The sequence below is a fragment of the Hetaerina americana genome, unplaced genomic scaffold (genome assembly GCF_022747635.1).
Source record: "Hetaerina americana unplaced genomic scaffold, ioHetAmer1.1.p SCAF_27, whole genome shotgun sequence".
Classification (NCBI taxonomy): Eukaryota; Metazoa; Arthropoda; class Insecta; order Odonata; family Calopterygidae; genus Hetaerina; species Hetaerina americana.
In genome coordinates, this window is record NW_027286841.1 from 4,882,908 (window position 1) to 4,910,306 (window position 27,399).

The 27,399-nt window shown below is 38.2% G+C and overlaps 1 protein-coding gene across 2 annotated transcripts in view; it reads right to left on the reverse strand.

Moving 5' to 3' along the window:
• Nucleotides 1–27,399, reverse strand: part of LOC139689697 (peroxisomal acyl-coenzyme A oxidase 3-like) — a 57,591-nt gene that overhangs the window by 18,275 nt on the left and 11,917 nt on the right. For both annotated transcript variants that reach the window (XM_071586899.1, XM_071586900.1), the window contains exons 4-7: nt 26,013–26,160; nt 17,799–17,973; nt 4,228–4,343; nt 2,028–2,215 (exon numbers count right to left, since the gene is read on the reverse strand). In XM_071586899.1, the coding sequence (XP_071443000.1) occupies nt 2,028–2,215; nt 4,228–4,343; nt 17,799–17,973; nt 26,013–26,160 (627 nt within the window). The remainder of the gene's footprint in view (nt 1–2,027; nt 2,216–4,227; nt 4,344–17,798; nt 17,974–26,012; nt 26,161–27,399) is intronic.

The window sequence follows — 27,399 nt, forward strand, 5'->3', positions numbered from 1 at the left end:
GATATTCCCTTTAAATCTTAGTGTCATAACTTGACATTTGCAAAAGTTACGTAGCCAAGAGTACATCTATCTCTGTGTGTGTTGGCGATTTTTTACAATTTCAGAAATGGATTTAAATTTGCAACAACGAACTTGTATTAAATTTTGCGTAAAAAACGGATTTAGTGGCGCACGGACGTTGGAAATGTTGGAAAAGTGTTTCGGCAACGATTCTCTAAAAAAAACGGTCGTTTACCAGTGGCACGAGCGGTTCAGAAGTGGTCGTGAGTCAATCGAAGATGATGAACGCAGTGGCAGACCATCGACATCGAAAGTCGGTGAAAAAATTGATAAAGTAAAAGAAATGTTGGTCAATAACCGCAAATTAACCATCAGAGAAATAGCGGAGGACTTGAACATTGCCTATGGATCCGCCCAAGACATTGTGGTTAATGATTTGGGTTTCCGTCGTGTAGCAGCAAAGTTGGTGCCAAAAGACCTCAATTTCATGCAAAAAAGAGACCGTGTTGACGTCGCAAAAGACATGATTTGCGAGGCTGAATCCGATCCCACATTCATCAAAAGGATCATTACTGGAGACGAGACGTGGGTTTATGAGTACGACACGCAATCCAGACATCAGGCAAGTGAATGGCGTTCACCAAATGAGCCGAGACCAAAAAAACCACGTCGTTTTCAGTCAAAAAAGAAGGCAATGCTGACGGTTTTCATGGATTACAACGGTGTAGTGCATCATGAATTTTTGCCAGAAGGCCAGACAGTAAACAAAGAGTATTATTTGGGCGTTATGAGACGTTTGCGTGAAGCAATTCGCCGAAAGAGACCAGAAATGTGGGCAGAAAACTCGTGGATTTTGCACCATGAATACGCACCGTCGCACAGTGCTATCATTATTTGTAATTTTTTGACGAAAAATGCAACAAATACCATCCAACAGCCACCGAATTCACCTGATTTGGCTCCCTGTGACTTCTTTCTGTTCAATCGAGTTAAAAAACCATTACGGGGAACGCGTTTTAGCAGCCGAGAGGAAGTAATGGAAAAATCGCAGGAAGCACTGATGGACATACCGAAAACCGAATATAAAAAATGTTTCGAGGATTGGATCAAGCGCTGGCATAAGTGTGTTGCAGTTGATGGGGATTACTTTGAAGGGGACAATATAGATTTAGATGAATAAACTTGTATTTTTAATTTTCTGAATAAATTCCGGGAAATTTTTGATCAAGGTAGTATATAAATAAAAAAGTCCAACAACCATGATAGCAAGGCATGAATACACTTAAGGTATCAGAGATTCTCTTGAGAGGGAATGCCTTGGGAGACGGAGAGTGACGTTTCTTCTCAAATAGGTTTATTAAATGCCAGACCGGAGTAACTTCCAGGTAAAAAAGAAGAGAATTCTGTAGTTTGTAGTGGAATACATGTCCAAAAGAAGAAAAGGTGCTGAACAGCATGCATCCATTGGAAAAAATTTTGTGAATGGCATTTGTTTGTTTAGCCATTGGTGCTACAAAAAATGGGCCGACAAAACCTGTAGGAACAGACTTCCTACAAAATATGACTGTGAAGAGGCAGACAGAAAGTTATGCAACTCCAAAAGTTATTCTTCATTTTTTTATAGTTTTTCCTACATGTCTTTTTGGCTAATGATTTAGTGAATAAATAGTGATATCATAAGAAAATTTTATAAAAAATGAATTACTATTGTTTCATATAATCAAATTTCTATAGCTAAAAAAATATTGTTCATGCTTAAGAGACTAGAACAATTATTTTGTAAGGCAATGTAAAATTAATTCATAAATATTACGTAATTTAGTTATTATTCAATTAAATAACTGCATATGGACATCTTTAAAATTGAAAATCAAATATTTTTTCCTCATATGATACATTTGATTTAACTACCCTCTGCACTTTTCGCTGGTACCAGCGGCAGGACACTGCACTAAAGAGGGTTTATTTGAGGGTTACCTGTACTGGTCAAGAATCTAAGCACAACTCATAGTTATCTGTTGACTTACTTGCAGTTGGTATTCAATCACCGGCAGCTCTGTGGGCAGGCGACCACTTGCATTTGAGGGAGTGGGAGGACCAAACTGCTTGCGTACCGCTGAGTAGCGCACTGCTATAACAATGGCTTTTGACATGTTTGATGAGCACAGATTGACAATTGCCACTCTTCCTGCAGACAAAGAACCAAGTGAAGCCCCTGAAGGTAAGGGTAATCAATGAATAAGTATTGAGATTAATAGGAAGAATTCTCTCGTTGCAATTTTGTTTAGATGCCAACAGAAAAATTAACAATGAGTAAAACAACAAGACACACACGCTGAGCATGCATTCTCTTAATACTTCTGCGGGGAAACATTATCACAGCCAAAGAATTTATTGCTTTAATTTTGAATAATTTCAATTTTAGCATCCAGGCATCCAGATATTGTGACCCAACTTAAAATGAGAAGTGTGCTGGCTATACCTAGGGACACTTTCTCAATTACAAACTGAAGTTCCACACAAAAGAACCTACTCCATTAATCCATACACGCCATAACACATACAATATGATGCTCACCAAAATACTATACAAAATAATTAATCAGAAAGTTTGGTTTGTCTTCACAATGGCCATCTGCACAAAATGTTACACTTAATTAAATGAAGAATACAATGTGTCTTTCCACTGTCCTTTATTCACGTGCATCTAGTTTCAACGCTCAAGCACCATCATCATGGTACCTGATGATGATGCTTGAGCGTTGAAACTAGTTGTACCTGAATAAAGGACAGTGGAAAGACACATTGTATTCTTCATTTAATTACAATGAATTTCCACAAAGTTGAGCCGGGAACAATTGAATATGTTACACTTATTTGGAGATCAGTGGCAATACGCCCCATGCTCTCATTCCATCTGTCAAACAGATCTTGTCTCCAGTAGCTTCTTATTTTCACATTTTCCAGGCATAAAATTTTACTCAAATGGCAAATTGTCAGTCATAATAGGGAAATTTCATCGAATATCACACCACACATTGTAGCGGTTGCGTAAAGCAGTACACAAGGCCACAATCTTTCTGTTAAAAGTACCACATAATAAATATCATATTCCAGAAATATTTGTTTTAAATATTTTAGCAACAACTTCAAAACATGAAGCCACACCCAACCACAACCAAAGGAGATAAACGGTTAATTTCAGTTGACTATGCATAACATACATCAAATTTTCAACAAAAAGGAATCCGTAGTTTGACTGCAACTATTGCCATTGCTCCTGTGCAAGAGTGGAGTAGACTAGCACTAGCCTAGTGTATAGTATATCAGTTCAACTGGCGCCTGGAGCTCAGAGCCAGGGCTTTCCAAGGGGGTGGAGGGGAGATCATTGTAGAAGAGGCAAAAATAGTTCCTTACTTGTCTTCAATATTTGTCCAGCAAAGAGTTTTGCATTCCTTGGAAAATAGTAGTAGTAGTAGTTTTGAGGGGAGGTGACCGACAGCCGAGGTCATTTGCGCCATAGGGGGTGGACAGGAAAGGATGAAGGGTGGAGAGAAACCCGGCATCGGCATTAGCCTGCTCTTAACGAAAGGCGCCAAGGGGTCCGCAGCTTAACGTCCCATCCGACGGACGGCGTACTCACTCAAAGTGCTCTCCACAAAGCACCTCTAGGAGGGATAGAGGTACTACTGAAAAATATTCAACACCGCCGGGATTTGAACCCGGGCCTTCTGAGTGGGAAGCCAGTACGTTAGCCCCCGCACCATCTCGATTCCCTTGGAAAAACTTATTAAAGTGCTTTAAGCTGCACAATTACTTGAATGAAGCGAATAAAAATTCAAAAATGAAATCACCTATGGTAAAATAAACCATCTTTCTTTTTTTGCTATGACAGTAGATGATAGTTAAGGAAGCTTATTGTATTATATATTTTATTCATATCAGTATTACCGCAATTATCTTTCAATTACTTATGTAGTGAAACTGAATTAATTATGTAATCAAACCACTTTCATTCAGTGCACATTTTATTGAAAAATTGTAAAAGTTATTCGTTTCACAATTCCCATCTCAAAAAAGTCTAGAGAAACTTTTTTCCTGTCCCCACTTCAAACTGAGCATTGACTCTCCGGCTAACCCCTAAAAATTACCCAAATTTAAGTGGTGAGCACCTGATGGCAATGACCAGTGAAGAAACATCAATATAACACAGTCATCACTACTTACCAAATCTTTTCTGAGGATCTCTGTATGGGGTCTTATAGACTCCAAAATCATCCACACCTCCTGTTTTGTCCAGCAGGCAGTCTTTGGGAATTCTATAGTGGTTAAACATGAGAAACCTGTTGATTTAAAAAAAATGTGTGGTAGAATTATATTAGTCATCTCCTTAAACAGGATATGCGCCATCACTACTGCAATTGAATTATTACTGAGGAAAACACACCAAAAAGGTGCCAATATAAACTTATTTGGCATTCTTTAATCAGAATTAATCACTGAAATATTCATTCATTATTTTATGAGCACATTTGGGTGACACATCAAAGGTTTGCATAAAATGCATCGGTGAAAATGTTTTCCAGACGCGTGCATGAAGCGCTGAATTCAGACCGTTGGTTGTTGAGTGTGCATATGATTGCAGTGCAATTGACAGTGCACACCATTATTACCCAAAATTTGGCGATGCAAAAGATCTGCACGAAACTCGTCCCAAAGGTCTTGACGGATGACCAAGAGCAGAGACAAGTAAGTGTCCGCTTGCAAAGACCTTCTGCAATGGCATCGCAACGATTCTCCAACCCCATTACCGTTTCCACCCCCTACTTGGCACCAGCAGACTATTTCGTACATCCAAAAGTTAAATCCTCCCTCCCTCAAAGGGCACCACCAAAGGACCCTAGGTACCATCAAAGAAGCCTTAGTGCATACCCTTGAGGATCTTCTGGAATCCAACTAAAAGGGAGTCTTCGAGGTGTGGAAAATCAGCCGGCAAAAGTGTGTCTACTCTAAAGGGATGTACTTTGATCAATTTTGAGGCATTGTAGTTGTATCTGAAATAAATTCTTTTCTTCCCGCAAATTTTCCCAATGCTTTTTATACAAACCATGTACGTTTACTATCAAGGAGTAATGTATGTACTATGATTACACTCATTATTAACAAGGGTCATTAGTTTTCACTTTGCACTGGGGACATGCAACCACTACACAGTTGTCAGTGAACATTAAAACTTTATATCTTTCCAGACGTCCTCTGAATTTTTCTACGGCCCAAATGACTGAAATTACTTCCTCTGTTTTGCGGTAATGCTTTTCTGTTAGGGAGGGTTTCTCATACCCGCACCTTCGATCACATTTCCCCACAGGCCTCCCCCTAAACAGAGCGGAGGTCCCAAATCCATGCGGCTAGAATCTACTTGCGAGGACATCACACACGGAATCCGGGGGCACTGTGGGTTGATTCTTTGATGTCTTTTGCATGATTGCGTGATATCTAATCAAAAATGCAGCAAAAAGCAACTGTGCCATGTAAATAACCCTAAATATTTTCAAACTTGGCATTAGATGCAAGGCTCTACCATGCCTTCTATGACCTTTATCTTCTCCACGAATGCCTTTTTAGACCTTCAGTAGTCAAAATAAGCGCCAAATACTCCACCACATAAATTTGATATTACTTCAACTGGCAAGTTAAATATACATTTAAATCCTCTAAATCTCTAGCCATATGTTTCAAATGCTTTTAAGTATTCCTACTGCAAATCAATATATGAGGGGTAGTCAAATGAAAACCAAACTTTTCTGATGGCCCATGCCTCTGATCCATAGTGTGCCACGTTCCATGTAAATGATTTCAGAGTAACTTGACTTTAACTGAAGTAATAATGGCAAGGTGATAATGGTTATGAGATAATACCACTGAAATTTGCTCTATGCCACCTTTCCTTAACCAATTACATGTTACCTGACATTGCTAGCCATCTAATATCCTGGTGCCATCCATGTCTCTGACAGAATGGCCTGGACCAGGTTATTTATTATTATCCTTTCTTTACCCAGTCTTCTCACTCTTTAAGCATTTTCTTTTAATTTGTGGAAATTACTCCTCTCTTTTGTGCGGGATGATGATGACTTCTCCCGTTCAGGTATAGGTCAGTTTGGGTCGGTTTCCCATAGACTTGATGGCCTAAGCTGCCGTCTCTTTTCCTCTCGATCAGAATATCGAGGAAGGGCAGGCATTTATTCTTCTCAGTCTCCATGGTGAACTGGATGTTCGGGTGGACACTATTCATATGGCCGAGGAACTCGGTGAGTGCTTCCGTTCCGTGTGGCCACATGATGAAGGTGTCATCCACATATCTGAAGAAGTATTTTGGTCTCAAGGGTGCTGTTCTCAGTGCTCTCTCTTCAAAGTCCTCCATGTAGAAGTTCCCAATGGCCGGTGACAATGGAGAACCCATGGGGACTCCCTCCACCTGCTCGTAGAATTTGCCATTGTAGAGGAAATATGTCAAAATGAGGACGTGGCGGAAGTGATCGACCGTCTTCTCATCGAACCGTGCTTGGAGAAGTAGCGAAGTGTCCTTGATCGGCACCTTAGTGAATAGCGAGTGAATATGACGTCAAAGCTCCCTAAAATGTCTTGGTTGTCCAAGCGAATATATTCCCTAGGGTTTTGACAAATTCTGCAGAGTTCTTGATATGGTGCTCGCATGATCCCACAAAAGGTGCCAGGATCCCGGTAAGGTGTTTTTCCAAATTGTACGTTGGTGCCCCTATGGCACTCACAATGGCGGGACGGGCGCTTGCGGCACTAGGGGTTCTGTTGGCCTCGGAGCCGGGCAATGATTTTTTGATCAAAGTGGTCGTCTTACCAACTAATGCGTCCATTGGGTCACGGGTGATAGTCCGATATGCTGGATCTTGGAGCAATTGTTGGACTTTCCGGTGGTAATCCATCATGTTCAGCAATACGGTTGCATTGCCCTTGTCTGCCTTCAGGACTGTGATGTCGGGGTTCTTGCGCAAGGAAAGTAGAGCGCGTTTTTCCTCTCTCATGATGTTGGGTTTGGGCAGGACGGCCCTTTTGAGGGCCATAGCGACTTAAGCTCTAACCTCTTCCGCTTCCTCCTGGGGGAGTTTTCGGATGGCTTGCTCCACACTCCCTACGATGTCAAGGTAGGGGATGGACCCTGGATTTGGGACGAAATTCAATCCTTTGGAGAGCACCAAGGAAGTAGGTCCGTCAATTTCCGTGTCGGTCAGGTTGATGACGACTTGTTGTCGGTCGAGAGTGGAGATAGTATCCTTTCTCACGTCCAAACGTTCGTGCTTCTGTTTTTGCCTCTGTGTGTTCACGCAGCACTGCAGCGCAAGGGGAGATGCGGGCATAATCTTCAAAATCCAAAAGAGGATTAAACGTATTATGAGCAATGCTCCTTGCCGTGCGCCATTTAAACCTCTCTTCAAAAGACTTGATTTATTACCAGTACCTTGCATATATATATTTAATGTCATCTTACATGTAAAGGGTAATACTTCCCAGTACAAGTCCAACCACAATTAGCATAGTCACCATACAAGGACCTGCAATGACCTGCACCAGCCATTGGTCAGGACACACAATACTGCTCATGGGCCCAAAGCAATGAGCTTAAGGTTATTCAATTAACTTCCCCATGAAATCAAATATTAAACAAAAGCACCTGTTTCAAGAAAAAGCTGTTCAACCCATTAAAAAATAAGTTTCTATTCTGTAAATGAATTTCTGGAATTGTTACTACACATCAATTCTGACAACCAAATAATTTGCAAATATATTAGCATATTGGTATGCATACATATGTATATGTATGTGCTAATAAAATTTCCTAAAATTGTCAAGTTTATTTGTGACACGCCCTATGAGTATGTGTGAATATCCACCAAATCTCATGACACATAAATACATTATTATCATTCATGGGATTCACAGAGGGCCCCTTGGAAGACACTCAATCATGTCATGCAACTAGTAAAATGATCATTGAAGGCGGGGCTCACTGTGATGACGCACATTCTGAAGATTTTCCACACTTTGCAAAAAAAACCAGCGAGACTAATCACAAAATGGAAAAAGACATCTTCCACCACCTGCAAGAGTCTTTATTTGCGCAGTTTTCAAATTCTTAGGGACTTTGCATTCTGTGACGGATTTGTTAAATATAACTTTGAGGTGCGAGGGGCAATGCTAGGAGCTAAATGTTTTATCACCCTAGCTGGTATGTTTACGGAACCCGGGGATTTGCTGGGTGACCCACCGGTGGGTCATGCTGGTCTGAGCATGCCAAATGTAACTTTTATTCATTGAACTAATAGAAGTTGTATTAATTATTTGAATAATATAAAAATACCTGTACACTACAATATCCTCATTTCAGGCATTGTTCAGGAGGCTTGAGGGAAAGTGGACCTTATCCCCTTATTAAGCTAATAGAAGTATAATATAAAAATACCTGTATACTACAATATCGTCATTTCAGGCATTGTTCAGGAGGCTTGAGGGAAAGTGGACCTTATCCCCTTCTAGAAAGAGTCTCCTGCGAGACGGGTGAAGGAGTCGTTTTTGATGAATGAATTAATGCTGTGGCATCATTAAAAAATTCCATTAAACTAATTTTTAATTGACTCACTTTCCTGTGCAAACCAAAGGATTTTCCAATGGAGTTTGAATTAGGTTAACGCAATTTCTATTTTTCACCATTAGATTTTAACTGCAAAGGAACTTTTATTGGTCTGGAAAATCAGTGGTTTGCCAGACCACTTTCCTTAACCTTAGCCGCAAGAGCATGTGGCAGGGGGGTGTTAGGTCACCAGCCGTAAAAGGGAACAAAACCGCATGCAAAATCAACACATCCATGCAAACCTATACTCACAGTGGGGTAGGCATTCATGCAAAAATCCTTTCATTCTACACGTATAAAAATACATATACTATCATCTAACAAATAATTGCACCTTAGGATGCAGTAAGAAATTCATCTAATAACGTGCAAGCTACAATTTGTAAAGTAGGAAGGCGCAATGCCACTACCACATGGACACGCAACATACAACAGTCTCCCCCCCCCCCCCCACAAGGACACAGAGGGAATGAGACTCAATGCTGCAGGTAGCATGAGGATCCTCTCACGGAGAGGGATGAGGGTTGGAAGGGGAAACTTAAAAATAGACATAGCAGAGCAAACAATACTGTTAAGAACACTAAATTTTATCGATGGCATTCTAATGAGGTCATTCAGAGAGAATGAGTTTTGACAACAAAACACACAAGGTTAGTGGAAGAGCATGCCATTGAGTAGACCTAATTATGCCCCAGACGTTGAGGGTGGCAAGTGGAACTTTTACCATCCATAACCCTGCAGTCGCTATCCCATATTGTCCGTGGGAAGGAGGAGTCCTTGAGTCTGTTAATTATGACATCTATTCCCCGAATTTTGCATACAATTATCCAAGTGACCAATGTATGTAGGAGTACAAATAATTTGCGAGACCTCGGTGGTGAAACATGCGGATCTGTATTTATTTAGTAATTTCAATCTTGCATTGAATAATGATTCCCACCCCAACTCCATAAGCATTTCAATGACGCTTTTCATTATATCGTACTGGTTTTTAATGAAACAGGCTGCCCGGCGTTGAACCTTCTCTATTTCCCGAATGAGACCTTTTTCACTCGGATCCCATACGCTACCTGCGTATTCTAAATGAGGCCTTAAAAGAGCGTGGTAACAACGTTCCTTGGCCTTCGAGTCACTTTTGTCGACAATGCGTCTAATAAATCCCAATTTTTTATATGCTTGACCGCAGACTTTATTTATGTGAGTCCCCCAAGTTAAGTCTTTTGTGAATGTAACACCTAGGTATTTTACCGTATCAACTACTGCTAGGTCAACTCCGGCTAATTTGTAAGCAAATCACGTTGATCTTTTAAAGAAATTTACCACCGAACATTTATTAAGATTTAATGACAATCCCCATTTTGAAGACCATTAAGTAATGCAATCTAAATCCTGTGCTAGAATTAAATGATCCTCATCCCCAGATATCTCCCGATAGATCACCGTGTCATCCACAAGCATCCTAATCTTACTTTTCACTTTGCGGTTCAATTTGCTAACAAAAATCAAGAAAAGCAATGACCCAATTACAGTTCCCTGAAGTACCTCCAAGGTCACTGATACACTGTCAGAACTAGTGCCATCAAGGACTACCCTTTGTTCCCACTTGGAAAGAAAGTCTTCAACCCAATTTATTGCGCCCTTGTTTATACCTGCGACCTTTAATCTATGAATGAGTTTACCATGGGGAACCTTATCAAATGCCTTTTGAAAATCTGAAAAGATCGCATCCACTTGCCTACCTCTCTCACCCGATAAAAGTAAGTCATGTGTGAATAATCCTAATTGGGTTTTGCATGAGCAGGTTTTCCTGAATCCCTGTTCATTGTCACTTAAAAAGTTTATGTTATCAAGGTATGTCATAATGGAACTGACAATTATGTGCTCTAAAATTCCGCAACATATAGAAGTGAGAAATATGGGTCTGTAATTACTGGGGTCCTCCCTGTCACCACTTTTAAATACTGGCATTATTTGCGTGGTTTTCAAATTCTTAGGGACTTTGCACTCTGTGAGGGATTTGTTAAATATAGCTTTGAGGTACGAGGGGCAATGCTAGGAGCTAAATGTTTTATCACCCTAGCTGGTATGTTTTCGGGACCCGGGGTTTAATCTCATTGAGCAATTTGAGAATATTTAGAATGTTAGCTTTACCCTCACTGTCAGTATGAATTATATTGTCACAATCCCTTAAGCAAGCCACAGTTTGTTTACTCCCATTTACTTAATTAAATGAAGAATACAATGTATCTTTCCACTGTCCTTTATTTACGTACAACTAGTTTCAATGCTCAAGCGTCATTATCAGGTACAAATTAAACAAGTCGCAGTCCATTTACATACCATTCAAGAGGGATAAATGGGGGGGTGGGTGTGAGAGGGGGGAGAAGGAGGCGAAAGAAAATGTGGTTGCGATCGGCATTGGTGGGTAGGGGGGAGAGGGGTGTTAAGCATCAGGAAAGGTGATTGGTTGGTTTACAGTGGGGTGGGGGGTTTGTCCGGTCTAGCTGTGAAGGAAAGGGGTACTTCCAGGATTGGAGAGAGGTATTCAAACAATAAATCGTTAACCAAATTACCCGTTTTTAAATTCTTCCTGATTTCGAGCTCTTCCCATTTGTCCATCCTCATTCCTTTTCCCACCTGGTGTAAGAGTTCTGGGTTGAAATCACTCCCATGATTTTCTTCCCATAGATGTTTGGCAAAGTGTGATTGCTTGAGGCCACAGTTCCTGAAACAGCGTTTGTGTTCCTCCACCCGTGTTTTTAATGATCTCCCCGTTTGACCTATACATATAGCACTATAGTCCCCACAAGCTAACTTATAAACAACACTTTTATTCTGTGCACATATTTTGTCTTTTGTAGTATTCAAGAATGATTTTAAGTTATTCGTATTGTAAAAAGCTATTCAAAATTTCACCCTAGGAAAAAGGTTGATTAACTTTTGTGAAATCAACCCATAATACAGGAGTTTGCACCATTTGTAACCTATTTTCTCCACATTAATTGGTTTGAACAAAAGATTGTATGCTTTAAAGGAACATTTTCTTTGCAGTATTTTGTCAATTAAATTTTCTTTGTAGCCATTTTTCATTGCTAAACCTTTAATTGTTTTGAGTTCTTTAACAAAATTACTTTTGGAAATAGGAATGGCCAAGAGTCTGTTTAGAAGGAAATGAAAAGTAGGAAACTTATGCTATATGTGATGGTGGGAGTCAGAGGGGATGATGTGGTCTGTGGTGTACTTTTCCGAAAAATTGCAAATTCAAAGTCCCGTCCCTTTCTTGACGCTGTGATATCTAAAAAGTTTATTTGATTATTATGTAATTTCTCACAAGTGAAATTGATACTTTCGCATTGGGAATTCAGGTTGTTCATAAACTTTCCTGTCTATCAGTGCCTGTCCATATAGCATGGATATCGTCTACATATTGAAACCAATAGTGAATATTCTTGGTACAAATTGAGGGGCTGCTAAATATTTTACTTTCAAAATCGTCCATGCACAGGTCAGCAAGTAGTGGTGATAACGGGGACCCCATGGCTAATCCTTCAACTTGTTTGAAGAATTCATTGTTAAATTGGAAATTATTTTGTTCCCCACAAAATAAATCTCAAAAGTGACATGAACTCACTGAGGAAGGGTGGTTCGGCCCCAACACTTTTTAGCACTCTTTCTGCCACTACCAATGCTTCCAAAACCGGGATATTTGTGAAAAGGTTTTTGATTCTTCATTTAATTAACATGAATTTCCACAAAGTTGAGCCGGCAACAATTGAATATCCCATTTACTTCCCTAACATATGACCAGAAAGCTTTATGGTTACTGTCCAAATACTCACAAAGTACTTTGAGTTTAAAGTCTCGTAAGGCGCTACATACGAGTAATTGTGTTTTGGTTTCAATTTTCGAGGATCTATACTTGTCCCATAAATATTTATTCTCCGAGGATGATGTGTTCACACCTGCCCTCTTTACCCTAGAGTGTAGCATTCTCTGCTTTCGAAGGGCTTTTCTTACGTCTTTATTGTACCACCTGGGGTTATGATTTGCTTCAACGTACTTTATAGGGATGAGATCTGTGATGTGATGCCTTTTTGCAAAATATTGACAAATTGTGTCCAAGTTACTTCCACGGTGGCATGAGTTAAGCACGTTTTGAACTCTGTTAGTGAAGAGTTTAACTGACTGGAAAAAGTTTCAAAGTCTGCCTTATGGTAATTATAAATTTTTGGTTTTGTTTTAACAAACTTTTTATTTCTTCGTCCAAGTTGACATTAACTGATTTTAGCTCACTTAAGCCCTCATCAGTTGATCCCTATGTGGCATGCATGTCCCTTTTCTGATGAATTCTCTTTTTTTCCAGAATATAAAATGACATTATAATTCACTTATATATATTTGCCGCCTTTGGGTCGGCAAAGCTCAAGCTCACAACTACAAAGTCATGCAGCTACAAAGTTTCAAAATTTCCCTGCCGTGATTCGTCATTTCAACTCGTATTCACTAAGAACAACAACACAAGACGATCAACGTATATTCATTTGGATTTGAGGGACGGCCAGAAATAGCAGTGAATGACACTGGTTTGAGAACAGATAGTTTTCATTTAGAGTCACAAAATCCATTATTTTCACACAGCCTGAGTTGTGTTTTGGGCTGAGTTCATGTTTTGGTTCCACTTGACCCCCCTCAATGTAGTGTTGACTGGGAAAAAATAACTCGATGTGCTCACGGGTGGGTCACGTCACCACACACGGAAATCGTGGCTTCTGGGCTGCATTAGTAATCCATCAGTACATGACATGTAAAATTTTAATCTGTACTCAAACAATTATATGGAATAGAATAAAATGAAAATTAAGTAAAATATTATTTTCAGCATTTTCCAATGCCGCCAGATACGGAATATGGCACCCTGGTGACATTGGAGCATGCATAGGAAATTGCTCGCAGGGTTGAATGAGTTAAAATGGGAACAGGAAGCATTATCAACCTTCCCTCCTGACTACCCTCACCGACATGGACTGAAATCAAGAGTCCTGTTTTTGGGAATTACATTCCTAGTATATATTTATAAATAAATTATTTAACTTCATAAATAAAATGGATATTATAAATGGATTCAAAACATTTTGAAATAAAATGGGAAAAGTGCTCAAAAGGAAAATATATAACATATCAATTATATAAATGAACCAAAAATAGATTTAGTGTTGACACCGTATTCAAGGTGCTATATTTTTTCCTCAGTTTTTCTTTGCCTAACTAATCTAATGGTTAATTATCCACCATATTTTTGGAGAACTGCCAGACAAGAAAGAAAAACCAATAGAAATTTGGATGCAACTGTACTTCAATTCAAAGATATGGATTATATGCTTAAAAAAACTAATTCTATGATTTCATATTTAATAGATATATCTGGCCATGATTTATCTTTAATAGACATGGACTATTGCCATTGAAATTTCTCTTAGAAATGTTTTCTGTACACAAATAGTTACTGAATCATAAGAATGGAAGGGCACAAAGAAAGACAAGAGATCCATACAACATTCAGCAGTGACATCTTGAGAAGCACAGAACCAAGGAAATCTGTGAGTTTTTTGTTATGTGCAAGGAGATGTGCACCGCACTCAAAGCCAGGGGAAAGGGAAAGCCAACTACGGGACAAGGGAGATAAGGGAGCGTTCATGCCTTCTGACAAATACTTCCAAAGTGTGATCCGTGACTGAGACGACCGGCGTTAGTCCAGAAGCAAGTCCTTGGCTAGGTGACCTCCACACAGAGAGAGGGTGCTGCTGCCCACTAGTCATTCCCTCTCTCCCCACCCATGAGAGGTTGCCAAAGGGGGGATCACCCAGGATAGGATCCCCACAACTGAAGAGTGGATCTCCAAGAGTGGAGCTCAGGCCTTGCAATGAATGGCATGACACGACGTAGTCCTTGAGCAGGCTGAACAGCTTCTGTTCCTTCTCATACAGTGAATGTGTGTGCCCACAAAACTATGGATTGTGGGAAATTTTAGAAATCACGTATTCATATAATCCTAACAATCTGACATTGTTTAACCCATTCAGTGCCAGCCAATTTAGGCTGATCTGTCAGCCAGTGGGGTGCGTGCAAAGAATGCCACGGGCCAATCTATCGACCAGGTGTTTTTTTGCTTGCACCTTTACTTTTCTGTGCGTGGCAAAGCTTTTGAAGACAATGCTTGGGTATCTGTAATGCTTTCTTATCATTGCCAACAAATTTTCATGATGAAAAGAAAATATATGTTCACGTCTTGGTTGTTTGAATATAAGGAGTTTTCTGGATTTTTCAGGATATCTTCTTTTCCTCTCGTAGCAGATGCCGTATCAACGTAAGTTTATACATGAGCTTACATTTTATCATGTGTCTCTGTATTACTTGCAAGCTTGTCTTTGTATTACCCCAAGATCATCTTTGTAGCAAGCACTATTTACCTCGTCCCTCTTGTCCCAAACACTATTCCGATGACACATGATTATTCATTTCAATGGAAATGAAACATTTTATCTTCACTTTGGTATGGGATTCTCCATAGTAGCCCTTTTGGTGTTGCTTACGAAAGACTAGTAGGGACAATTATCACGCAATTATTGATTTTGTTGGACTTTGTAAGAAAAAAATCTTCTACCTAAAAATTTGCAGAGAGGAGAATTATTCGATGATTCCCAGGAGGATGTTTGGGGGGAATATCCCTGCTGGTAGAATATAATTATTTAAAAAATTATGCCAAAAGAATTAAACTGTTTTTGTGAGCTAAGTTGCAGAAAATAACTATGATGAAATTATTTATGTAAATCATTATTAATAACAAATTTTCTAATCTGAAAGTAAGAGTTAAAATAAAAATAAATAAATTTAAACATTGTTTTTTAAATGTGTTGACGAGATGAAAACACCATTGACTTTTTTTATCATCCCTATAACTATTCAAAATGCATGCAAAAAAAAATAGCTAAAACAAATTCACTTTAGGCCTTATATAAAAATTCTAAGTGCAAACCTACAAATTCATCAAAACGGCCCTGGCATTTGTCACGTATACCAGAGAAAAGAGGCTGGCACTAAGAGACCCTTGCAAGTTCTCAGGGAAGGAAAAAATGGATGACCAAATTAGGGTGGGAAATCTCAATTATTGCATGTATCTGGGAAAAAGATTTCCCATCTGGATGATACTCTCGATCGATCAAAACCCTCATCAGGAGGAGACGTAGAAGTTGCCGCAAGAGAAATGCATACTCCTACGACAACTTTTCTCTTTATGATTTTGAGCCGTGTAAGGGGAAACAATCCTCAATTATATTAGATTGAGGGTCTGTTTTCTTTAATTTGTTACAATTTTACTGCCTACGTAGTATGGGTAATGGATTATGCCCTCAATGTGGAAAATAAGATCAGGTACGATACCTTCATAGCATTTTGGTAAATCTGACTGGCATTGACCCTTTTGAGTATCACATGTCTGAGACGTGTGTTAATATGCATAAAAATCTAGTCCTGTTCATCATGAGGTTCCTATTACAATTATTTGTGAGATAAGGAGGAGAATGTTTAACAAATATTCTCTACCAATAAATGTATCATTCAATCGATGACTTTTAAATGTATTAAATCTACATTGTTCATCTAGGCCACAAAACTTGGAGAGTAAATATGACAGGAGGGTGCCTGGCTTCTCCACCAGTAGAGCTTCTGTACTGTCCTTTCATGTGCCTCTTCATCAGCAGAAACAAGAAGAAATCGCACGGAGCGAGGTCAGGTGAGCAGGGGGCATGGGGCAAGGGAGTCATGTTGCTTTTCGCTCAAAACTGGCACACTGAAATGGCTGCATGAGCTGGTGCTTTGTCTTGGTGGAAAAATCAGTCTTTCGCTTGCCCGAAATTGGGCCTCTTTTGTCACCTACTCTTATGCAATCTCTTTGAAACCTCCAAATAGAGAGCCTGTGACAAGCTTTTCTTGGGCGAGACGATGATGAAGTTTTCCACTGGCTTGATTGTTTGTTGACAGAAATCCTGAACGAGGTTTGCATCAAGTGACTTTTCACCTTCTTTGAAACAAGAAAACCATTGGTACACTTGAGTTTTTCCCAAAGCACACAATCCTTGTGAGTTGTTTTTAACATCACCACAGTTTCTGCAGTGTTTTTTCCACGGCAGGAAGCAAAATATCACAGCAGTGCACTGTTCACTCGAATCTACCATGATGAAAAAAGAGGGCAAGCACAAATTTGAATTGCAAAACAAATTGTTGCGACTGAACTCAACCTTCCCAGACAATAACAATGCCTGCAAAGAACTATGAACGATTTGCACTAAGCTCACCTAGTGGAAGAAATGCGTACCACGTAAGCTCCAACAACGGCAGCACTATTCTGATTATTTTTGGGGACTCCCTCATATTGGGTGTAGGCAAAACACACTTAATGCCAACTTGAGGATCATCACCATCTCTCAGTTAGCTTTGTGCTGGACATCTCCGAGAGCATGTCTGGTGGTGCATTTGACAATGAACCACCAGAGAATATTTTGATCCTAGTTTAAGCATCAAAAAGGAGAGCTCGAGAGAAGCACGAGAGAAGTCTTGTTATCGAACCTCATGAATCTACCTCATGCATGTGAGCAGGTGGCTCACTCCAATTATCATGATTTTTTTATATAATTTACATCAAGAAATACAATACATTTTATAAAAATTAATATTAATTTAAAAAAGAATAAGAAGGAAAAAGACAACAAAAATGGTGTGCCACAAGGGGTGAAAATTTAAGTACTCATGCTGCCCACGGTGCATTAAATTCACTTTGCTGTCCACCCCTGTCGAGTGTGGCTTTCAAAACCTTTTGAATTGAACAGGAGCCTTGAAACGATAAGTCATCTTTCTTTATAGTGTTCATTCAATTGAATGCCATCATTACTCCAGTACAATGTTTAGGTAATAAAATCATATTCATCAATAAAAGTCACCTCTGTGGAGCCATACAAAACCGAAAAAAATTCAGTAAAACGCTTCATGAAATGGCTGTAAAATGGTGCCACCTAGGTTAAAAGAGTAGTGAAAATCCTCAAAATGTGCGCAGTGGTGCATTTAGCGGAGGGATACTTGCCCATTGTCCATGGCATTGAGCCCCAGTTTCTCCCCCATGTCGCCCACAATGATGCCAGGATATGCCAACAGTGTTCTAGGGCACCTTATGGGCACAACAAAGGCATGCAGTCCATGCCTCACTCCATCTGGAGTAATAAGTTGGGCAAACACAGTGGCATGGGTGGATGAATGGCCTTGAAAGGAGAAAATAAAGACAGACGCTCAAGAGACAGGTGCATTGCCACCCCCTGCACCCTTCACCAACCTAACTCCTAATGCCCCAACTTGTTTTCCTTCATGGTGGTGGATCATTAGTAAATATGGTATTTCTCCCTATCAGTATGCTACTGAAAAGTTTATTTTTAGCCTTTCAGCACGATGAAAATGTTTATCTGTTTAAATTATTTAATTTAAAAACATATTCAATTAATTTCCCCAGATTAAATATCGAATATAAGAGTCCATTCAATCGATGAAACAGAATATAATTGACTCAAATTTCATACAATATTTATTATTTATTTATTTTAAGTAAGCCCCATACGGTCAATTATAGGGTAAACTGAATCTCAATTACCTATGAAGTGTCAATAAATCAAATAAAAACAAATATTTGTAAGACAAATCATATTAATGCATATCAGTAATGAACACTACAAAAATTAAGTAATTCTAAAAAAGCAAACAAGGAATTATCGGCAATATTAATAATAATAATTAAATGAAGAATACAATGCATCTTTCCACTGTCTTCTATTCACGTACAACCAGTTTCAACGCTCAGGCGTCATCATCAGGTAACTGAGCCGGAAACAATTGAATTGTACCTGATGATGACGCTTCAGCGTTGAAATTGGTTGTACGTGAATAAAAGACAGTGGAGAGATACATTGTATTCTTCATTTAATTAAAATGATTTCCACAAAGTTGAGCCGGAAACAATTGAATAGTAATAATATTTATTGGTACCAGGACTTCACAAAGTAAATTATAGGTCAAGTCAGAGAACAAAAAATCAGCTGTTTCAGTGTTCTGAAGACTCCGGAAACTCTTCCACACTATAAAATCATTTATCTATCAGAAAATGCTAGAGATACTTCTTAAATGTGCCACTAGGAGCGCAGATTTTATGCCTGGCGGCAGATAGTTGAAAATTTTGATGGCTACATGAAAGGGACTCTTATTATTCATAGCAGAAGAGTGGCAGAATTAATGTAAATCAACACTCTGTCAAGTATTATGCCCACGTACTTGACCATTGGTGATTTGTTGTTTCATATTATCCTTACATACATACATAAGTAATAAATATACAGACAAGGTAAAGTTAGAATTTTCAATTCTTTAAAATAAGATTTGCAAGTTTGTCATGGTGGTATTTTTGCTATATACCTAATACATCTTTTTTTCAATATAAAAACTCTACGGAAGTGGGGTGATGCTTCCCACGAAATAATTCCATAACTCATATGTGACTGAAAGTTGCTAAGGTAAACCATTTTTGGTATATTTTAATCTACAATGCTTGTAAGATTTCTTGGAATAAATCTACTTTTTGCCAAAGTGGAACATTGGCTATTGTCATGAATCCCTCAGTTTAAGGACTCATCAATTGACAAACCTAAAAACCTGGTGCTGTGCACCCTTTCTATGAGTTGGCCTTTAAAAGCAGAGGTCTACCAGAGGCAGAACTATGTTGCTACTCTCAATATATCTTGGCAAATCTTTTATATAAGATAGAAAAAATAATGGCCCAGGAATAATACTTTGTGGTACCCCGACACTTATTGTTTCTATGAGTGACAAGTGATTTATCATAATGTTGTTGACCTCAATGCCAGAAACCTCCACCATCTGTGTTCCCTATCTTTTAAATAGGATTGAATCAATTTATAGGCAATTCCAGCTATTAATGGTATAATCACTTCAGAGGAAAAATTTCATTAGTATGACAATTGACTAAAAAATCTCATATTCAAAACTTGATGGCACTCAAGGTTTTAATTCTGCTCATTGGCCATTTCTGGAGCTATAAAAGCAAATATCAAGTCTTGTTGGTATTCTAAGAATGTTTTTTTTTCATTTTTAAATGCACAAAATCATGGTATAACACAAATAATGCATTAGCTCTTCATGTGTGGTTTTATCTACTAAATTTTGTTCACTGGCCAATACCTTCTGATTCTTCTTTTTGACAAAATAATTTTATCAATATTGGAAAACAAACTCATTATATAAGAGTACCATAGAATGCATTTCTACACAAATGGCTAAATTTGCATTTCTTAGATAGTCATTCATTTCATACATTTCTTCTTGCATAAATAATAATATTTTATTCATTTTGAAAAATGGTACAGTCATATTGAATGTTGTCAATATAAATATTATCTTATTATAAACATAACTTCTTATACGTGATGAAGATTGTCACAAAAGAATTCATCCAATGAGTAAAGCAAAGCGGGGGAGCAAGTAACCAGGTATATACCCCATTCTTGACACTCTGAATACAGTCTGATTTCAACTGAGAAGGCAGATAGTTATACAGCCGTATGCTCATATGTGTTGTAAGTTGATAACAATCTACAATGAGTAGTATTTACATTTGATTTACCTCTTGTGGAGTAGTTATGGATGTTATCTCTTGATTGGTAAGTTTCTAGATTAACTTTCACATGAATCAGAGCCTTAAAGATATATAAACTAAATTAAAATTCATTCAAGCTAAAATGAAAAAAAATTAAATTCTATATAGTTGATCATCAAATTACTTACATGAACATTATAGATATGATTAGGATAAAAAGTGTAGCTTGAAGCTTTAAACGTATGGATAATCCTTTCCAGCATTTCAGCTCCATTCTGTTTACATTCATCCCATATCCATCGCACTGACTTTCTAATGCTCGGAAACCCTTAGCTGACATGCTTCCTAAGGCTTGATCTTCCACAGACCTGATTCCCCACAGACTTTCATTTCTATCTCTGGTTCATTTACCTCATGTCACTTTCACCATTTCTTCTTTACGTAAGTTGAAAAGCTTGGGTGACAACGGACACACACGTTTTACCTCTCAGCCTAATACAGCCCACCCTGGCTGGCTCTTCATTCACCACACACACACCCGAGCAGCCTGAGACATACACAGGCAATGGATAAGTTGCCAATCCCCCAATCCACTCACATTTTCTGTAATACTTCAATTATTTCCAGCAATTCACTTTACAGAATGGCTTCTCAAAATCCCCAAACCAACAAACACATTGTAAAATTTTAGAAAATGGTAAAAAAATGAGAATTGCATGGTGATTAAACAATCCTTTTTAAAAGGCTTAACATCAAAACAAGTAAAAGCTGAGTTTGATGAAGTTCATGACACATCTGGTCCTGTGTTTACGACTTTCTTTTAATTGGGCAAATGAGTTTAGACATGGCTATACATCTACAAATGATGAACATCATTTGGGATGTCCAGTGAAAGGGACGTCCTCCCAAATAATTGATAAAATAGAGGATATGCTTTAGATTGATCGACGAATCACAGTTTATGAAATAGTCAAGGCCACAGGCATTTGTTTTGCAAGGTGAAGTGTTTTCAACTTTGCAGGAAAAATTGAGTCAGAAAAAAATCTCAGCAAGATGGGTGTCTTGTTTGCCCTCAGGGGGGAATAAACGCAATCATGTGGTCGATTTGGAGCCATCGACTCATTGCAAAATGGACAAATGATAAATGGAAAGTATTATCCATCGCTGATGCACCGGCTGAGAGAAGAAATCAAGAAAAAATACCCTGATAGCAAAGAAAAATATTTTCTTCCATCAAGACAATGCACAGTGCAGTTTTGATAGTGAAAATTATGGAATTTAAGTTTGAATCATCCAACATATTAATAATTGAGGAGGATTCCCATTGCTTTCCTCAATAGTAATTTTACTGGGGCACCATCACACAATGGCCACCTCATTGAGGTCAGATGCCTTTGCAGCCGCCTCACTGAGGAACAGACACTGCATTGGCTACCTTTTGTCTGGCTCCTAACCTTTGACCTATCTGGCATGGGTGACCCTTCCAGGAGTAAATACCATTGCCCCCACCAGCTCAGCTCTAGGGGTCACTGGAACGGAAAAGTCCATCCACCACTTCAAGGTTGTAGTCCATAGGTAGGGCAGTATAAAATAATCAGAATAGATTCAAACCTAGCACAACTACATTTGTAAATCAAAAAGCTACACTCAGATGATTACTCAAAACATCTCATTATTGCATGATGTAGAAAGGCATATATGGCTGTTTATGTATAGGTGTAAATATATATTTATACTAAAAATTTAAGTATAAATTTTTCCTTTCACTATTATATTGTTACAAGAACACGCCTGGATGACATTATGCATTTATTTAAACAAAAAAAATACATCCCAAGAAACGGCAGGAGGAGATACCGCGACAGTAACTTTTAACGGAGCCAAGCGCCAAATGAGCGTTACGATTCACAATTTCAGGGCGTAAAAATCATTCACCCTGACCACGATTCGAACCTGGACATTGAGGGATCTGGGTTTTATAATCCCACTCCTGATGAATAATTTTTACACCCTGAAATTCTTGCAAAAAATCTATGCTTGGACTGATACATAACAACTAAGGTGGAAAATTTTCATGTTACACAACTGCCCATCACATCCAAAGGTCCTCGGTCTAAACAAACAGCAAGAAGAAAACAGCAGTAAACATGTTGGGTTCAATGCAGAAGCATTACCTACATTAAAAACCTCTCTTGGTTAGGTGAAAAAATTACAATGATTGAGAATTTTTATAGTTTCTCAGTAAAATGAAAAACACCTTGCAAGGGACCTTTATTTTAAAATAGTTCAAACATGGAAATAAGCCTCCAAGAAATACGAATCTTTAATAAAATATTTTTGAATAAATTACTTTGCTTGATAATTCAGTACACCTTCAGTGCATACTATTACAAAAAGTTTAATACTGCACAATCATACCTTAAGCTATTGTCATTTTAAATATGATCCCTCCCTCCTTAAGTACCATTTTCAACCATGAAGGTATGAAAAAAGTACAGGGTTGCAGGGACATTAGATATTACTGAGCGGAATGGACATGCGGGAGTAATAACTATCATAATAATTCTGTTCATTATATCTCATTGAACTGAGTTTGTGATGACGTATAGGGAGTAATAACTATAATAATTCTTCTGTTCATTATATCTCATTGAACTGAGTTTGTGATGACGTATAAACACAGAACCAACAAACACTTGATGGGAGTGCTTTCTTTTCGTTTGGAAAGCAACTGAACAAATTTTAAAATGGCCACTAACAATTGCAACTTCAGTGAAATTCTACTTGCATCATGAGAAAAATTTATTGCATGCGATATTTGCTGCAGGGCCTATCGTTATAAATTCACTAGTGTGAATGGCATTCTGTGTGAGGTCACCAAGTTCAATATTTCCGACATGAAATTTGACAAAGAACTATTGAAAATTGAATTAACCGAACTATAATAAAGTGTTTTTTTGAAAATGTGGAACAAACGAAAGGCAAACTGTAACAATAACCAAGCAAGAATGGATCTTTGATTGTGACAGTTGGGATTATATTGGCCTATTTCCTCTCCCACCAGGACCCCTTAAAACAATGCTATCGATAATACTTGAAGAATTTTAGGATGCTAATTACTGCTGTGTAGATGTCAATAAGTTGTTCCCAATGCCCATTGGGTAAATTTTCTCAACCGATGCCACAAGGTCTATTTAATGAATACTACTAACATTTATCATTTTGTACCATCTCATAAACAAGTATGCATCTTTATGTAATTTGTACCAATTTGTAAATGTTGTTTATAATTCCGGAACTAATCTATGTTTTTGCCTTTCAGTCTCTGTGAAAAGCGTTATTCCCATCAATAAATAAAGAAATCTGATGATTCAACAGTGATGAGTATGCATGAGTGCTCTATGGCGAATGATCTCCATAGTGCACCAAAATTCAGAGCATCATCAACTGAGGCATTAAAAAAACCTGAAAGTACCCCAATGCACCGTGGCATTCCAGAAGACGATAGATTTCAAATAAAAAGCAAAGGCATTTCTTCCTAATAGTTGGTGATGGCAACAACAGTGCTTCAACATCATTATTTTATGCAAACAAACTCAAAACCACAAAAGCCTCAAACTAATGTCAGGCAATTTTCAATCTTGCTCCAAAATATTCAGTGTATTAGAAACAAATTTGATGATCTTGAGAGGGTTTTAAATACTGATAATTTCAATACAGATCTGTCGTGTTTACTGAACACTGCCTCACTGTTCATGAAACTGAAATTTCTTCCACTGTACAAAACAGCCACCATTTTCTGCCGCTCCAATTTCAAAAAGTGGTGGTTCTGCTATACTAATCAAAGATGGCGTCAAATACAGAGAAAAGACCATAATCACAACTTAAATGGAGAGAAAGTCTTTCAACACTCAGTAGTGGAAATTAGTTTGCCCGCTACAAATCTTTTTGTTGTAGTTTTTCATCGATTACCAAATGCAGGCATACATAACTTTATAGAAAAGTTTGAAACCCTTCCTGTTTTTCAATGATTAAAACAAACTCCCAGTGATTTGTAGAGATTTTAATGTTGACTTTCTTAAACAATCATCTACTAAATCTGAGCTTGCCATCATCAATATCTCTTTCCATATAGTCAATGCAATTAAGGGCGTTACACAAATGAATGTTGTCTAAACCAAATGTATCCAGATGGCAGATTTAAATACTCCAGTTCAAATATTAAAACTGGCCTTGCTGACTGTGGCACTACTCATGTAACACTAAATATATCAACAAATAAGAGCAGCAAAACTAGGGGTTGGTGAAAATCCTATTTTGAGGAAGTGTTTATTTATTTGATTCTTCCTTATTCATATCCAAGATAATTTATTACAATGATTAAAATCAAAAAGGCTTATTCCTAATCCTGATAACAAAATCTTCTCCAACTTAAATCCCAAGAAGAACAAGATGGTACCAATAAGTATAACAATAGATAAACTTCCTATTGAGGAAGAACATCACGCTAAATTTCAAGGTGTTTGACATTTACGTCCCTGGATGTCCTTCAGGATCCCTATCAAGGGTGTTTCCACTCACTCATGATTTACCTTTGGGGATCCTCAATTCACGTGAAAAAATATTTCTGATGCAGAAAATAATTTTTAAGATAATGAAAAAGGTTCCATTAAGAACTCCCACTAAAAAGAAATATGCCAAACTCAGCATTTTGTCCCTACCATGCATCTACATAATGGAAACAGTTACTTCCACACAGAAAAACTATAATTCCTGCAAAAAAAAATCAGATTTTTATAATTGCAGCACAAGATCATGTGAACTTATTGAGTTGAACAGCCATAGAACATCAAGAAGCCTCAGCACCATCACACACCAAGGATTCAAACTCATCAACAGACTAACAACTGCAATTAAATGCTTGGAGCATGGAGGAAATTCAAACTGCATGTAAAAGATCTTCGACAAAAAAATTGCTCTATAATTCAAAATTTTGGGGGATTTACGGGAACAATGTCATGACAAAATACCATACATGCAATGTCACGGGAATTTGTTGTCATGCACAATGCATCACAGTCCACGAGGTTACAGCCTGCTTTAAACACTCCCATGTGTTTCACCTTGGAGAAATTCAAAGAAACTGCAGGACATATGGTGACAGTAACTTGAAATGGAGTCATCCAATAAAATTGCAATACAATGCAACAATTTCAAAGTGCAAGAATAATTTGCCTTGACTGGGGTTCACACCCGAATCCCTCGATGTTCAGTGGAGTGCCATAGCCAGTTGAGCTACCGAGGCATCCTCTTACACTCCAAGGTTTTGGGGACTTTTAAAGGAACAAGATGTTCTTAAAAAGTTACCGTCATGGTATCTCCCACAGTTCCTTACAATTTGCTTGGTAATATTTGTGAATATATGAAATATAGCATATAATAACTTTGTTTTTGTCTTAAAATCAGGGCATTGAATTTTAACTATTTCATTTATTATATTTCATATTCACTTTAATAATGCAGTTTCCTGAAGTGTTCCTTTTTTGTGTTTCCCTCTTGATGACTGCACACATGTGTTTTACCTTGGGACAAATAAAGCTGCTGCCACTACTACTACATCCTCACTAAAAATTATAACCTTACCCAAACTCCCAGCCCAGCACTTGGCTGCTTCAAAGTCTGGAGTGTGTAGCACAAACTCTCGCGTGGATGGATCGAAAACAGCTTCCGTTCGTATCCCTTTGGTGTTGGTGCCATGTGCTATCTCGGTGAGGGCAAAACAACCGGAAATCTGCAAGGGAGAGAGAGGAAGTCCTCAGTTTCATTACTTGCCTGCATATAGTACTTCACCTCGACACACAAAAGGGAAGTTACTTAAGTACGCGATGGTGAGATGGAAAGGGCATTAAGGGAGATGAAATCAAATAAGGCTGTCGGGGTGCACAACATTCCTGCAGAAACACTAAAATGTTTAGGAAAAGGTGAAAGGAAGAGTTTTCATGGACTAAATAGTATCATTTGTGAGAGAAGTATTTGGCCGAGGACTTCATCAGATCAGTCTTAGTTCCTATTCCAAAAAAAGGGAAAGTCAGCCAGAAGTGATGGCTACAGGACAATAAATTTGACTTTGCACACAGTTAAAGAGATTCTCAGGATCATCAGTTTAGAAGCTAAAGAGGGAAAATGGTTTCTTAGTTTCAAATCAGCTTGGATTAAGGAAGGGGAGAGGCACACGCAACGCCATTGCAGTAATAAGATCGCTAATTGAGAGGAATATAGAATAAAATTGGGATGTTTTATGTGTTTCTTAGATTTTGAGAAGACGTGCAGTAGAGTGCATTGAGTAGAATGAATATTGAAATGAAGTGGAAATTATTGACTTTGTAATTCCTCATACTGTATCAAGAAAACTCAAAAAGCATTCAAAAATTTACAAAAAGAAAATATTTAGTGTGCTCAAATATTACAATAACTTATGCCTTAAGAAGCTGATCTTCCACGCTGAAGACAAAGTTCCCAGAGAGGAGTGGAGTGTATGAATTACAGTGCTCTGAGTGTTCCACTAAATATACTTGGCAAACAGGACTGAAATTTAAAGAAAGGATAAAAGAGAACAAAACATGTTTAAAGAATAAGAACATAACATCTCTCTTTACGAAGCACATCATCAAACATGACCACTAAAGTGACTTTGTGAACAAAATTCTCCATTTCGAAAATAAAGGCCACAGACTCAATGCATTGGAGCAGTTGGAAATTTTAAAATGTGTTTGTTGCAGGGATGAATTTGATGACAAGATTTTGTCTCCCTCCCACTTCCCCCTCCTGGTCGTACCACTCTTTCAAGTCCAGTGATCCCCTCCCAAGCAAACCCCCATTGACAGCCAACGATTGACACCAAAAGATGTACTTCCCTTTCCTTTCCCTCTCATCTACATTTTTTAAACCTCCACCCATCATTTGTGCAAAATAGCAGCGTAAGAGGGCCTTCCATTGCTTTGTGGTAGGACAATGCATCATTCTCTTCTAC